At 48.5% G+C, this 15,695-nt stretch overlaps 1 protein-coding gene across 1 annotated transcript in view; it reads left to right on the top strand.

Moving 5' to 3' along the window:
- LOC118241440 (uncharacterized) overlaps positions 1-15,247 on the top strand; it is a 50,046-nt gene extending 34,799 nt beyond the window's left edge. Inside the window, exons 12-14 of the mRNA XM_081722552.1 lie at positions 9,019-9,198; positions 13,316-13,439; positions 13,583-15,247. Coding sequence (XP_081578678.1) covers positions 9,019-9,198; positions 13,316-13,439; positions 13,583-13,620 — 342 coding nt within the window. The 3' untranslated portion in view covers positions 13,621-15,247. The remainder of the gene's footprint in view (positions 1-9,018; positions 9,199-13,315; positions 13,440-13,582) is intronic.
- Positions 15,248-15,695: the final 448 nt, after the last annotated feature.

Genomic DNA, 15,695 nt, shown 5'->3' with positions numbered 1-15,695 from the left:
AGAAACTGCGAGAGCGCTTTCAGTGTCGGACGCGCCGCGCCTGTGTGATGAAGGCGAGATTCACGTCCTTATTTTCCTCTGCTGCTACTCTGTTGTAAGCATCAGTATGGCGCTGTTGATCAGTGACAGGTGTGATGAAGAGGAAGGGAAAGAGGGAGAGGGAGAGAAAAAGAAAGAAGGAGCAGGGCCTAAAATCATAGCATGTGTGTAATGAGGGCATTAATTATGTATAGGCGTTGGTGCAGATGGACCTCATTAATTGTCTCCCGTCACCTTCTTGATTACTGTACCTGGGAGGGAGGCAGTAATGCCTGCCGCGCGCGAGCAGGTAACGCAAACTGTTTTGTCACCGCCCGGCTGACAGTGACGGAGCAGGCCGCGTGGCGTAACTCTAATCTGTGCCGTAATTCACCAGAAACTTCGCGGTGACATTGATTGTGCTAATGGCCGCTGATAGCCCCCGAGATGTTTTCGCAAGCGAAATCGCATCAAGATTTGTGCACAGCCGTGCCGTTTGTCTCCGCGCCTCTCCTTAATGTGTTTCCACGGGCGGAATTTCGGGAACACCCAAGGTGCTCTGCAAAACAACGGATTGGAGCGACGGGGTGGGGGTGGGCGAGGCTGTCGCGGAAGGCAGACTGCAGATTGGAGAGCTAATGACGAGCAGACTGCTCTGGTTTTTCTTCATCTCGCTCTCTCTCTCTCTCTCTCTCTCTCTCTCTCTCTCTCTCTCTCTCCCCCCTGCTCTTATAAATTATTAAGAGAGTGATAGGTGAGCCCTTTCTTGTGATCTGTGGCCTCAGTCTAGCACTTTCTGCATGGCTCACAACATCATAAGCCTCCATTTACAACTTGTTGTGTTGTGCTGCAGTGTAGTAGCCTACAGACACTGTTATGAAATTACGAGAACCTGAGCGATGTGAACATCGTGTACGTCAACGAAACGCTCCATCACACCTGTTATTTTACTCCCTCGTGCCGCAGACTTTAGCAGCACATACAGTAAGATGAGGAGGCCGGCCAGGCCACCGAGCCCATTAGCTCCATGGGCTCCTCTAAATCTCCCGCTGACTGGCAGCCCGTGACCGGCGGCTCCGGCTCCGGAGCCAACAATGCATGCAAGGCTCCCTGAAAGCCAACCCAAAACAGGAACACAAACACAGTCAGGGGTGGGGCGGGAGGGGCTGCCCTGGTGTGGACGAGTTCATCGGGAGGCACCTGCACAGCCCCCCACGCAAACACCCCCCACCCATCACTTCTATTTCCAAAGCAGTTTGCTTGCTTTGGGCCTGAGAGTTGCAGCTTCAATTACAGGAAACTATTACTAGAATGCTGAGGCCTAGAAAGCCCGGGTCTGTCGTGAGGCCTGCCAGGCCTGGGTCAGTAGCGGCCATGGCCACACTGCAGAGCCTCTGCATATAGCTCAATAGGAGACACGAGTGTGGAATGACCAGGCCTTGCCGTGAGGAAAAGGTCAGTGACCTCTGCTGGGCAGCAGTGTGCGAAAGCACGGCAGCGGAACAGCAGTTAACGGGGTGGGTGGGAGGAGACATGTCAGGAGAGGGAGAGACCGACTGGCTGAAGGAGGGAAGGAGACAGGAAGAGAAGGGAGAGAGAGGCTGAGGAATCCCCCTAAACCAATGCTGTGTCCCTGCCTGATTGTGCTAGCGCTCCGGAGGTCATTGTGCAGTCACGGTGTGACTTACTTCCTGGTCTGGAGAATCCGAACCTTTTTGTTTCTTTACTTTCTACTATGCTGTCTTTTTATCTAGAATAGGACTTTCTAGATAAAAAAAAACAAAAACAAAAAAACGATGTCCGTGAACAAAAGAATGAAAATATTACAGTGGATTTTTCATCTTAACAAATCTCAGCAAAGAATCTCAGTGATGATGCTATTAGCCTACTAGACGACTAGTCTTGGCTGTTCTGGGGAACAGGAGACATGTCGCTGAATAATTCTTTTTAGCTTATTGAGAACTGTAACATTTTGTGGTAGAATAATGTTGGCAGTGAGAAAGGCACGCCTTTGATGTCCGCCACATAGCTGCTCTCCAGCTCTTTCACAGATTCACTTTTCTTTTAATTTTATCCTAATATGTTGCTGGTCGAGTCAGCTGTCAAAACAGTTGCAGCTGGAAGCTGCAAAATTGAGTCCACATGTTCAGACCCTTATAGATCCCTAACCCCCTCCCCCTGTTCTTTCCTAATGTGGAACAGAGGAGACAAATTGGGCTGAGGAGAGAGCGTTCTTTCCACCCGCTGCGTGAATGGGAATATCTGTCGTTGTCTTTCCTCTCTCTCATTCAGCACTGCGGATCAGATTTGCCAGAAACCACGAACGGTGCTCAGACTAACACAGTTCAGATGATGTTCGACATGATAGCAAGCTGCAGATAATCGCTCTGATTCTTCCTTTACACCCGTGGGTCAGTCTGGATTTAACACTCTTCTAAATAACAGTAATTATTAAGGGATAGAATTAAGGGACCAGGGGCTTTGGCAAAAACTAACCAAAAAAACCCCAAACAAACAAAACAAAACAAACAATATAAAGTTAGAGCACCATCCTGATAAACCCATCCTGTGTTTGTACTAGATTGATACAAAACTTGTGGTATGTTTTTTTCTTTTATCTTTTTGGGTTTTCCCCCTCAGACACTTTGACCTTGGCTCACTGCGACTGCCCAGAGGGACAGAGCGCCAGTGATTACGTCCAGTGTACTGTGAGGAGCAGAGCCCACCCCCCCCGCTTTAGATGAGCCTCTATCTCTGATCAGTCCCATGACCTTACAGATAGCAGACAGGAGAGAGTGAGCCAGCCAGCCCTGGGAGCCCCATGCTGACGCTTCCACCTGCCTGACTGCATACTTACTCTCCCAGCTCCAGGTCCCTCTCAGCCTCAGCAGGGATATTGTGCTTCCTTTATTACCTCAAATGAGGCAATTAGTTTGAAGTGCCAAGCATTCTGAAACAGACACAGGAACAATACCTATAACCCCATGAATTAGAATAAAATACAAAATGTACTTTCTATATGAACTCTATATGAAGTTCTATATGAACTTAAAGATAGCTCATAAGCGGTTCATATATCTGTATAGCAGATATAAGTGACTTCTTGCATACTGTATTTAGTTGATTTCATAGTGATTGGTTTGTGTTTTCTTAATTAGATGACATCAAATCTATAGGTTGATTTACATATTCATATAGGCAGACATAATTAAAATCAGCAACAAAAATAATAACTTCAGCTATGCCATTATTACTGTTAGGCAAACGCAGAACAGAAGATCTGCTGTGCTGCAGTACTTGCATCTGAGGAATTATTTGGTATAAGAGTTTGGCTTCTCTGTGTGCATCCATGTGCCTTGTGTCCAAACTGAGTGGAGTGAATCAGCCACATTAGCAGACAAGTGTGCGCAAAGCCCTTCAGTAAATAACCTTCATTTCAAAGCATTTCGCCGTCAGCCTCTGCAAACAAGCAAACCTTCGAGAAAGGATCTCTCCCAGGCCTGCGCAGTCTAGGCTGCTGAGTGGAGGATCGCTTCACAGACATGTTTATGGATTCAACTGGCTTTTTAAAACAGTTATAAAAGAAGATTAGTAACAGGGAATTATGCAGATGTCTTGGTGAGATAATCCTTAGCTGACATGCTATCTCTCTGCCAACCCCCTCCCAATCCAATCTATCTTCTCTCCCAGTCTGAAGTGAGACCTTTTATTTTTTAGGATTTATTTTTTTAGAATATCCTCACCCATTCTTGGGCTATATCGCTCCTCTCTTCTTGCTTAGAGTGCTGTCTAAAAGCATGCGCATGAATTTCTGTGACCCGTAGACAGAGCTGAGGCAGATGGCCTCTCCATACTGCCACGCCGCGGTTCCTCCAAACCGCCAGCGCTCACCCGAACAGGCCCACAGCTGCCCCTGAGCCCAGTGGAACAGCTACAGGGCCCTGTTGTATCGCCCAGCCTAATTGCGTTGACGGCCTTCTCCTTCCTCTGCCAGTCTAGAATAAAAGCCTGTCGTTTTCACTGGTTTTCTATAATAAAAGTCTGCCATTTTCTATTTTTTTTTTTTTTTTTTTTTTTTTCATGCAGAGGGCCAGGTCCTGGTTTGGGAGGAATTCAACCTTCTGCATTATATAATAGTTAATAATATAGACAGAAGTCAGTTAGTGTGTGTGTGTGTGTGTGTGTGTGTGTGTGTGGGAAGGGGGGAGGGGGTTGATGTGTGGATGTACTCATGCTTCCTGTCTTGTGTGTATGAATAAAGAAATTAAATTCAGTTATTTGAGAGAAAATGATAAAGTGTACATTACATTAGTAATTAGTAGAAGTATGTGTGTGTGTGTGTGTGTGTGTGTGTGTGTGTGTGTGTGTGTGTGTGTGTGTGAGTGTGTGTGGGTGTGTGTTTGTGGGTGTTTTTAGATGCCTGCACTTTTGTGATTGTATGTTGGGGTCTTGGTGCAAGTTCTCATGTTTGTGTGTCTATGCTTTCTAGGAGGGCCTCTTTCTATCTCCATTAATCTGTGTGTGCATTGTTGGCATTTCTGTTGCCATCTTCCATCTCCTGGCCCCTTCTGACCTTACAGGCCCCTGTGACCCCTGTGTCCACTGCTGGCCCATGCTGGCGCTGGTTGGCCCTCCATCAGCTGGCTTAAATCGAACAAATTTGCCTTGCTGCACCATGCTGCACCATTTCAAACTGTACCAGACCTGCCATGTGCCAGTACCAAATAAATAACCCAGCCTGTCCACCACACACACACACACACACACACACACAGGCGCGTGCTCACACACACGCGCGCATACACACACAGAGACTCATTCAAATGCACCTGTCAGTGTGATGAAGCACTCGCCCGCAGGGAAGCATTGTTTACATTTTCACTCCACTCTTCGCAAAAGTGAGATTCTAATTATTTTCCCCCACTGTAAATTAAAGCCAAGCGGGACAGAACCAGGAGCCCAGAGGATCCAACTACTGTGCTGCTCTCTCTCTGTCTCCAGTCTAAAGTGTGTACAGCTACTGGTCGGTGGGCGGTTCTGAGCTCAGAGGTCAGCAGCTTCTTCTCCTCATGAGAGTGGATGGGGGAAAAAAAAGCCCAGTGAGTGAGAGGGAGAGAAAAGCCTGGTGAGGAACTGGGTTCACACACACACACACACACACACACGCGCACACACACACACACACACGCGCACACACACGCGCGCTTGCACACACATTCGACTTTGCTGTTGTGCTCATTACACGCAAGTCTAGAGATATTCAGCCGAGTGGAATACATTATTCCTCACATTTCATACATAATAATGTGGCAAAATTGCATCGCGTTATTTGTCATCCCGAAGACTAGAGAGGGAGAAGGGAAGAGAGGGAGAAGGGAAAGATTTAATTAGCCCAAAGAGCAAGCAGACGGGAGGTAAAATTAGGCTAATAGCGAGAGCTGCAGATGAGTGGCTCCTGTAATGATGCCGCTCTCTTACTTGGAGTGCTCAGAGTAGGATGATGGGAAGTTGGGCTTAGGCCCACGAGCCTCCATCTCTCTGAAGGATGGCCAGGGGCACTTGCTCTCACACTCTCACTCTATCTTTCCCTCTCTCTCTCTCTCTCTCTCCTTCTCCTACTCACTTGGTTTATGGCATCGATAGGAAAGGTCAGGGTTTTCACTATTTTCAGATACTTGACATTATTAAAAAGTGAATTCAGAAGATTACAAACCAGTTTCCTGTAGGTGAACACTGGTCATAAACAGAGGTTGTGTGTGTGTGTGTGTGTGTGTGTGTGTGTGTGTGTGTGTGTGTGGTTTGTGAGCAGCATTGACAAAGGCTGCCACACTGTGATGGGTGGCAGTTCCTTTCTCCTCCTTTCATTACTGTCTGTGTTTTTTGTTGCTGGTTCTGCCCTTCTAGCTTTAACATCATGTTTCTGTAGCACACCGTCCCTGCTATCTGGCCCACTGCCATCTGCTTCTCCCTGCTGCACTAACAGCATATTTTATGAACCACGCCAGTCTCGTATGGTCCTCTGCCGCCACAATTATGACTCCATTACCAAGTGGCTCCTCTGTGTGCTGCCGTCTTTGAGCGCACGCACCACGGATGAATGGAACACAGGACACACTCGCACTCCAGTGCAACACTTATCGAATTTCGGATATCCATTTTTGCAAATCTGGAGTCGGGTAATCTCATTTGACCCGGCCCAGGCCCACTTCAGCAAGACCGGAGCGCCATGCCCTGCTTTTATTTCCACTTCCTGGATGCGCGTCCCGTATGTCGCATTTGCCGTAACGCCCGTGAAATGCGGGATTTATGCCGGGGCCAGGACTCATGGCCTGATGTTTATAGGCCTCAAAGAAGTGGTGGCTGCCCTCCTGATGCAAATAAAGAGACTGATACAGGCTCTATCAGATCCCCGTGTACAGACGTCCACAATAAATCGAGGCTAGATTGGTTGGAATTAGGTTAGCTCACTTGAATGCTATCTGCTTAACCCACAGATGGGGTCTCTGAGAACACCCAGGCATCAGGTCTAAATCAGTCACTTAGCGCCAGTGTGACTGGAACAACAGCAGAGAAAACACTCGGCCTCACACACGTGCACGCACGCGCTCACTCACCCCCCACACACGTATGCATGCATGCACAAACCAAGCCAGGCTAACACCCAGTGATACTCACTACATTTTTATAAACGAATCAATAAATTAATCAATCTACAAAGCACCATATGAAACCACACAGAGCGTCTGAACCGTACTCTGCTCTAGGTTATCTCGTCAATAGAAAAATTATCCAGGAAGATTAGCATTGATCCAAACCCAACAGAGAGGAGCAAGGAGAGGCTAGCATGAGACAGCAGCAGCTAGCAGCGTTCCCCCGCAGCGCCACAGAGTTGAGCAGCTATTGCATAACGAGCGACCCAGCCTTGGGAGCCAACCACGTACGGCGCAGTACCAGATCTGATTGGGTGCGAGTGTGTGCGTGCGGAGACCACACAGGGTTCTGATGTGGAGAAGGCAGCACAGACTGTTTTGAGACCAGCTTAGCCAGCACACGCTAAACGACGGGGAAAGGGGAGTGTTTCCAATTTACGTGGTAATTTCTTTCTGATGGCTTTAGAAGTCTCCTCTGATGGTGCACAATGAGAGTGTTCTCTCCGGGCTGTCTGTACTTAAGAGGTGTCTAATTACGCAGGGTAATGACTCTCGTGCTCCGGGCCACGGTGGGCAGTGTTTAGGCAACACGCTTAAGTAGCTGGAGAGGCTGCGGTGGTGGTGCATGGTGAAATTAAGGATATGTTCCGGCCTGACCCCGCCTGCCCCCACTCTCCTTTCGCTGGGTTGTTTTCCTTTTTTTTCCCAGAGAACTCATAATTACCTAGCCAATTAAAGGGTCACCTTGAGTTTATAAAAAGTCCAAAAAAGTTCCCGGTGTGTTTCAGCCGGGCTGAAGTGTTTGTAGGCCTGACGGACGAGGGGTAAGAGTGAGAGAAGGTTGATTGGTTCAGAAAGCACGCAGAGCGAGGGAGAGGGAGGCATGAGAGAGAAGACAAAAGCGTGAGCAAGAGACCGGGCACGGAGCGGAGATACAGCGAGAGAGTGACTAATGCAGATGATGAGTCTCTGCCCTTTGCTAAGCTGAAGTCAGGCCTGCCCCGGCCTGCTGGCATCCTCTGCTGTCTCTGACACAGGCCCTTTCGACCCCAGCCTGGATCAGCAGGACGCGCGACCTTGCTCCTGCAGCCTGACAGCAGAGACCCGTCGCTGGGCTGGACAGTCTCTCTCTGGCTAAACAACGCTCCACTGCACTGACACTACATGTACAAAAGAAAATAAGGGCTCATCCACTCATATTTTATGCATTACCGGCTGAGAATATTGTTTTTATGTAAATGTATGTGTGTGTGTGTGTGCATTTGTTTATATGCATTCCCAGCATATGAACTTGACTTTAGCACGTGTATATATGATGGAGCCAGCCCTGGGTTGTGTGTAAGCTAGCTTGCCTGGGTAAGAGGCGCCGTGATCTTCACACTCCAATGCCTCGGAGTTCCATGACCTATATAACACGTTATACGCTCGGCTTCATCCCTGCGGTCTCCTGTTAGAGCGGGGAGGCGCGCTACAGGTCCAGCCCCTGCTGTGTAGCACACGTAAGCACCAGCACAGCTGCTCGACCCGACACGTGCTCGGGCGGCAACCTTAAAGGGATAGTTCAGCCAAAGCTGGATATTCGCAGGGCATAAAAGTCACGAGGTAGCGTGACCACATTGAGAGCTTGGTATTGTGTCCTGCTAGTTTTCATTCAGCATTAGCATCTCTGGATTAACTATCCCTTTAATTTACCTCACCAAACCTGATATGGTGAGATTCTGTAACTTTCAGATTTTCTTTTCTTTTTATTTAAAGGTGGGGGGTCTAGGTATTCCTGTGTGCTCAGGTGACGTCCAGGGTCTGAGATCAGTATTAATAAGAGGCTAGGGGGGTGATATCATTTATTTATTTCTTTGCTCTTTTAAAGCCTGGATTTAAAGGCCTTTTCTCCGAGACTGTGCTCTTTGTGCCAGGCCAGGGTTGGGACTGGGTGAGTAATCTGGCAACCCGATCCCCCCATCCCTGCATTCCTGCCTCAGCGCGCTGGGGCTCATCAGAAGGGCTGAAGAACAGTGGTAAATTACAGGGGATTACTGTCAACTGGCTCGGGATCTGATTCATCTCCAAATGCACTGAACTGTGGTGGCCAGGTAATTGCGTCAAAGCGAGCATTTGTGCAGGTATGCGGCGCTAAGTCCTTCCCTCCACCCTTTTGTTTTGGCTGCGCGGGTACCAACCGCCGCACACGGACCACAGACGGGGCAGCTGGCGCTCACTGTCCCGGCTCCGGTTCTCCCAGAGAGGAATGCAGGACACCCTCTCGGGCTGTCTCCTGCCGTTCGACCATCGGCATGGGTGGAGAGTGGATTCTAATGAGCGGTGGGGGTGGGGGGGGGACGTATCTCACTAGGTGGCAGTGCATGACTACATCTGGATGGAGGAGGAGTCGGGAGCATCCCAGTCCCCCGGGGGTGTGGCCACAACAGCGGGAGAGACCAGCACCCATGTGTCCATCTACACGCTGTACGTGAGCGGCCTGCGTCGGCGCCACAGACACTTCCTCAGACAGCCCAATGGAGCCATCATAGAGGTGGGCCTGCCCTCTCTCTCTGTCTCACTCACTCATCCGTGCACACACACTGCTTCCTCCTCACTCCTGCATTTACACACACACACACACACACACACACACACACACACACACACCTACTAATGTCCTGTGGGCTGCTGGCTCTGTTTTCCCCGCTCTAACGCACCTGATTCAAATAATCTGCTAATTATCAAGGCCTTCAGGAGGTGGATGAGGTGATGTCAGAGCAGGCCACGTGGTTGCCAGGTCTGGCACTAGTAAGCAGTGCACCACTTGCTTCCCACCAGCCCTGTCCACCTCTCCGCTGCTGCGGCGTGCTATAAAGTGTGCTACGTTCTCTGCGTGGGTCAAGAGAAGTGGGGCAGACACAGACAGCAGGACCGAGATAAGGAGCAGGCCACTAGAGAACGAGAGAAACGGCTGCAGCTTCCTTGGAACTGGCCACACCCTTCTAGCTCCCCTCCAGAGAGCTACTGAAGAAGCAAGGAAAATCCAACATTCGAAACGCACATGCGCGCACTCCCGTGCGCTGGCACCGTCTGGCCCGGGGCGGTGCCGTCACTCAGATCAAAGGGAGCTAAGCGAGGAGCTCGGCATCGGCGTGCTGCTTGCCCCCCGACCCAGTGCAGGAGCCCCACTCCCTGGCTTTTAGCTAAGAACTTCGAGCGGGGGCGTGTTCCCCCACACCCCGTGTCCTGCGTTCGCTTTCACGCGGAGCTGCACATTACTGCACCCAGTCGAGCAGTGCCGAGCAGACTGCTGGCCAGATTGCTGTCTAATTAAATGTACCACGGATTCCACGCGGTAACAACTGCAAGCATATGAATTAACTCTCATCCCCTCGAGAACAACCTGCATCAGCACAACAAAATTAATATTTTAAAACTTGCGTGTCAAAAGCGGCAGATTTATGCTGGTTGCGTGTCAACAGCTTGCTCGCAGGGATGACGCTCAGCTAACGGTGGATCCTGAGTCTTCTGAGTGATGATGGTGTCCCTGCCGCATGCCTTATCTATCAGAGTGGCGGACTCACCGCTGAGGCTCCGCAAACACGCCTGGAATACAGAGGCGCGCAGGGACCCCGAACCCAAACACAAATCACTTCTGGTGTGTAGAGGCTTCGAGTCTTGGGAATTTGTATTCCCTAATGTTATGGCCAGAGTAATAGCTTTAGAGTTTTATAGTACAGCTGTTCAAAGAGCTCCATGGATTTACACGTGCCTCATCATATCAAAGATGTGGTCGTTCTCCTCTGCTGCGGTGGAGTGGAACACCATCATATCACCATAACCACCTACAACAGACAGGCTGAACCAGTGCTTCCGACTCCCAGGCCCAAGGGACCCACCACCCTGCCCACTGTTTTTTTTTTCCTGCTCTTCCACACCCGACTCCACCTTGAAAGTGCATCTAATAAGCTGATGAGTTGAATCGGTTGCGTTGGACCAAGAGGGAACAGGACTCCTTGACCAGGCACTAGCGCCTCATGCCCTGGTCCTCCCTTGACCCCATCCCGCACACCTTCCTGCCCTAGTCGGTAGCCAGCCACGTCGCGTGTGAGAACCCCATCCCGTCATAGAGCACCAGGGGAGAGACGCCAATGGTGGCAGCACCCATCCAGCTGCTAGGAGCTCCAGGACCAGAGGCTGGCTACAGCACAGCCTTCACCTTCCCCTAAGCAACATACCGCCCCAAACAGTGAAAAGCCTCTTTTCATCTTGCAGCCCCAAAGAGAGAAAAGGCTCCTTGATATTCAGACACTTTTCTGAACGTATACAATACCGGCTTTATAAGCCAGCATGCATCTAGGAATAACCAAAGGGCTTCCCCAACTCTCTGAAGGACACTTGAGCTGATTTTGTGTTTGTGTGTGCGCGTGTGATGGTTTATGTTATTCTATTAGCAGTGCATCACTCCATGATGAGAGTTGTACAAACTGATTTAAGGTAATGGCCTCTCAGACAACTGCTGAGGCAGTCCTGCATTCAAGCCTTTCTCTCACATGCACATACAAAAAAACCAAAAAAACCCCACAGGAAATAGGAAGCACAAAAATTTCATTTTATATAGAAAAATGTGGACTATCCTTAACATAAAGATTAAAATATAACAGTATCGAACTAGACATTGTTCGATGGCTATATTTGTAATGGCCTTCTTTGGTTGGACACCTGTAGATATAAGTTATTCCAGTGGTTGAGAGACTCACTTCCTAACTACCCAGGGGCCTGAATCACTTTAAAAAGTTAAAGATTTTAAGGAAGAAAATAAGCAGTTGCTGCTATTAGGAAGTTTTTAGTGAAATGTCGGGGTAAACTCTCAACCACATACTGACTGTTGTTCCGGGACATCGGTGTTAAAGGCCGATAAAACTCAATCCGCTGCCGTAATGTGGCGAATGCTAGTTTTAAGCACACTGCAGTAGAAAAGACGCCTTCTCAGCACACTGACTGAACGTGTGCTGGATATAAGGGGCTGTTTAGTCATTCCAGCCTACCTTTATTGCGCCACAATAATGTTAAACCCAAAATTAGAAATTGCTTCTGAAACTAAGCCGTTATTTAAGCAGATGTTTACCACCTCACGAATGGCTCGGAACTTCATTTTATAACACCTCGAACTCGGACGCAACCGTAAGTACTTCGCTTCTGATTGGGCCCACTGCCGCTTCGTCTGTAGAAACAAGATGGCGATGGACGTAAACGCGCGTGGATTCATTAGGCTTCGCGTTAAAATAGCGGTGGCTTTATGTGTTGCTGTTCGCCTTTTCTCTCGGGCTACAGTTTAAGTGTCTGCGGCGTAAGAACGTCATTCTGGCCAACTGCGCCGCGGTGTCTCTCCTCCCCGTGTGCCGAACGGAGCATATGCGAAGCCTGGCGCCTCTTCTGTGAAACGCCCATTAAACATGCGCAACTAAAGCTCCAACAGCTTGAGTATTACCTTCACACAAATTATTTATGCTTTTCGGGGAAAAAAAGAAAGAAAACAAAACGACAACAAACAACCAGCGCGCGTTACCAACAGACAGTTTGTTCCTTGCTCTTTTGTCATTTTCCGGTTCAGATTTTAGATGTCGGGGAGATGTGTGGATGTTTTCCGGATGACCTCCGCCCCGTAGGTCAAAATGCAGGTTAACTGGATGTACAACACTGTCAGGTTTAAGGAATTAAAGGTCCAAATGGATGGAAGCTGTTTTTTAAAGCATGGAATTTGGGGAATTTCTGCATTAAGATTCTTCCTTGATGATCTGCCAAGCTAGTTCTAAGTGCCACAATGCTTGATACGACAGTGCTTTAGCTAAATTATCTTGAATCCTCAAATTAGGCGTGACTGTGTCATTGTACAAAGTCTGTCCCAAGGCTGTCTCTGTCTGGAGGTGAGTCGGGACAGACGAGCGAGGGCCCGTCCCGTTTAGCGTGTCTCCTTCGGTAGGGTAGTACTTACCAAATCTGCCATTAAGAGCGCAATCCCTTTACCTCGCATCGGTGAGTTACATCCCTCATGCATCTGCACGAACCTGCTCTTACACACGCTGATGTGGGCCGGCTTTTGGAACGTGAAAATGTAACCTTTAAGAAGGGACCTCGAAGCTATGTTAATTGACAAACGGCATCAATTCTCCCTCGGCCCTGACCTGCTATCATAATTACTCCTGCAAATGGTTGATTGCCGCTGTCAAGCCGCAGACTGGTTCATCTGCTATAGGGTCGGCGTGAAGCTTCAGAAACAAAGAGAGGATTTAGTCTGCAGACGCCTTTTGTTATCTTTCTGTGTGTGCTGGCGATGTATGTATACGTGTAGATGTGTGTGTGTCTGCCAGGAAAGGATGGCCTTGGCTGTGCGTGCACATGTGTGCTGCTCACTGGCTGCACAGGGAGAACATGGGCGAGGATCAAAAAGTGCTTTTCACCTTTTCAGAGCTCCCTCATCCGCACAGGGAATAAGCACAACCTCTCACATGTCCGAGTGTTGGCCAGCGCTGCGTCTTTTAGCGTTTCACTCGTGCTGCCTGTGAACGGATGAAAAACGGTGTAGGTTTGTTTGTTTTCTAAGAATGATGAAGTAACTCTCACAGCTTGCCTTGTGTGGTTGGGATCCTGTGCTCTTGCTTTCGCAGGTGATTGGGGACAGTGCAGAGGCTGGCCTGTTTGTTCAGGCTGAAAAGGTGGCGCGGGAGGAAGAGGAGCAGAGAAGGAAGAGCCCAAAACACGTCCTCCGAGACAGGAAGAGGCCTGTGTGGCGTGAGTGCTGCTTCCTGAAGCTTGAAGGGCACAGTCATTTACAGAGCTCTTACTCTCCAAAATTCCTGAAATGTGGGTGTCTGGATTTACCATGGGTTTCCGTGTGTGTGTGTGTGTGTGTGTGTGTGTGTGTGTGTTTTCAGGCTCTAACAGGGTGGGACCTGTCGGAGCAAGTGACTGAGACCCTGATATAGCACTGATATAGCACTGATACAGTCTGATACAGCCCCCCACCACCCATTGACACAGACACAAAGGAAGGTCTCATCACCACTGTGAGGTCACTTCCCCTACAGTGGTATGCAGGGCTGGGCATTCCTCAGTAATGTCCATCCTGAAGCCATGCATGTCCTCTCTTAATGTCAGAGTTTGCAGTGATACATTAAATTAGCAGTTTCAAACAAGGCAGGAGGCCCATTTTCCCCTGCAATATCTAATGCAAAAAAAAAAATCTTGCATATAAAACCTTCACTCCTTCATTTTCACAACCCTTTTAACATTTAGTCTCCATGTAACCAGCCCACAAATCCTATAAGCATAAATACTGAAGTGCGGAAACACCACCTGCCCCCCCCAGTACCATGCAGACGTTAGGCGAGGCATGCTGCACCGTGTGCCATGGTTACCCAATAAACAATGTAAAGTAATGTAAATGATTCCATCAGGAAATAAATGCTGGTCGTTACGTTCTCGCTGCTGCCTCCGCGCCGTGAGAAATGAGGATCCTAAAAGTCACTTATCAGCGGCCAGTGATAAAATATCAATATTGGGAGCCCATTAGGCAGGATAATATTCCTGCTGCCTTGATTTGTATTGAGTATGTGTCTGCTGGCTGGTGCTTTGATGAAATGAACTGGCCCACAAATCAGGCCTTAATGGGAACCTACTTATACATACGGCTTAATTAAAGGTTGTGGGCTTATTAACATGTGTCTGTAGCAGCGGCAGAGAGAGACGCGGACCAGCTCTCATGCTGGACCAGGTTGTAAAGGTTTTATAGATAACCTATCATTATTAAAGCCCATTGCTTAATATCGGATCTTAATAACCTGTCATTTTCATTGATGATGATTCTCTTTATGGGTGGCCATTATGGCTGAAAGTTGCTGCTGGATTACTGTGTGTGTGCGTGCGTGTGCGTCTGTGTGTGCGTGTGCGTGTGTGTGTGCGTGCGTGTGTGTGTGTGTCAGTTGGGGGTGGTCTGGGACCTCTGTCCCCTCTGCAGTCATTCAGCTTAGTATGGCCACTGAATCCTTTCCTTCCTGTGCTGCTGAGCAGAAGGGGTTTTAACTACTGGATCTCTCTCTCTCTCTCTCTCTCTCTCTCTCTCTCTCTCTCTCTCTCTCTCTCTCTCTCTCTCTCTCTCTCTCTCTCTCTCTCTCTCTCTCTCTCTCTCTCTCTCTCTCTCTCTCTCTCTCTCTCTCTCTCTCAAACCCTTTCTTTCATTCTTTTTTTTCTTTCTCTCTCACCCTTCCCTCCCTGAAGAATGGGATGTTAACAGTGCCTCACTTTTAGGGCCTTTCTCTTTCTCTGTTGCCCCCCTCCCTACTCACCCTCCCACTGGAAATACTCTTCAGCAACATTCCTTTGTATCAGGGACCATCACTGGTCACACAGAACCATCACTGGTCACACAGCTCACCCTAGAACTAGTTAAACCAATCCATGATTTCATGACTCACAAAGTTCTCACCTTCACATTACCAGCCTCAGCATACATCTAGTGTCCTCACTCATTTTTCTCGAAGTGTTGAATTTTACTTTAAATACTTTAAAGATGTTCAGATGTTTCAGAAATTTGTTATCAGTCAGTTCTCCTGAATAAATCACTTAACTGTATAATTGGTGTGTGCCATCATGTAAATATACCTTTAAACTGCATTTACAATGTTTTCGTTAAGGTGAATTTTAATTTTGCGGTGAGTTTTTAACCCCTCTGGGGTTATATGGTTTTTCCCCCGACACCCTCAGTGTTATGCTGTGGCTGTTTCATTCAACTCAACAGTGCGAATCCCCCTCAGTTCAGTCCCCCTCTAATGAAGACTAATTACGCTTGCGGAGTGGTGGGGATTGATTGTCACCCATCACACTTTGAAAGCGTCGGGTCAGTATGTTTTATTGACATTAACTCTGCCCTTAATGAAGGGTGGGTAATCCAGTTTTCCTTCTTGGAAGTGTTTTCAGTGTGTCCCGTAACAGCTCCTGATGCTCCTGACTTGCTGTTAGCTGTGGCTGGTTTTCCGTGTTTCTGCTGTA

The sequence above is a fragment of the Electrophorus electricus genome, chromosome 1, assembly GCF_041902795.1.
Source record: "Electrophorus electricus isolate QZ-2024a chromosome 1, ASM4190279v1, whole genome shotgun sequence".
NCBI lineage: Eukaryota > Metazoa > Chordata > Actinopteri > Gymnotiformes > Gymnotidae > Electrophorus > Electrophorus electricus.
Note: the sequence above shows the minus strand (reverse complement) of the source record. Positions and strands in the feature narration are given on the sequence as shown.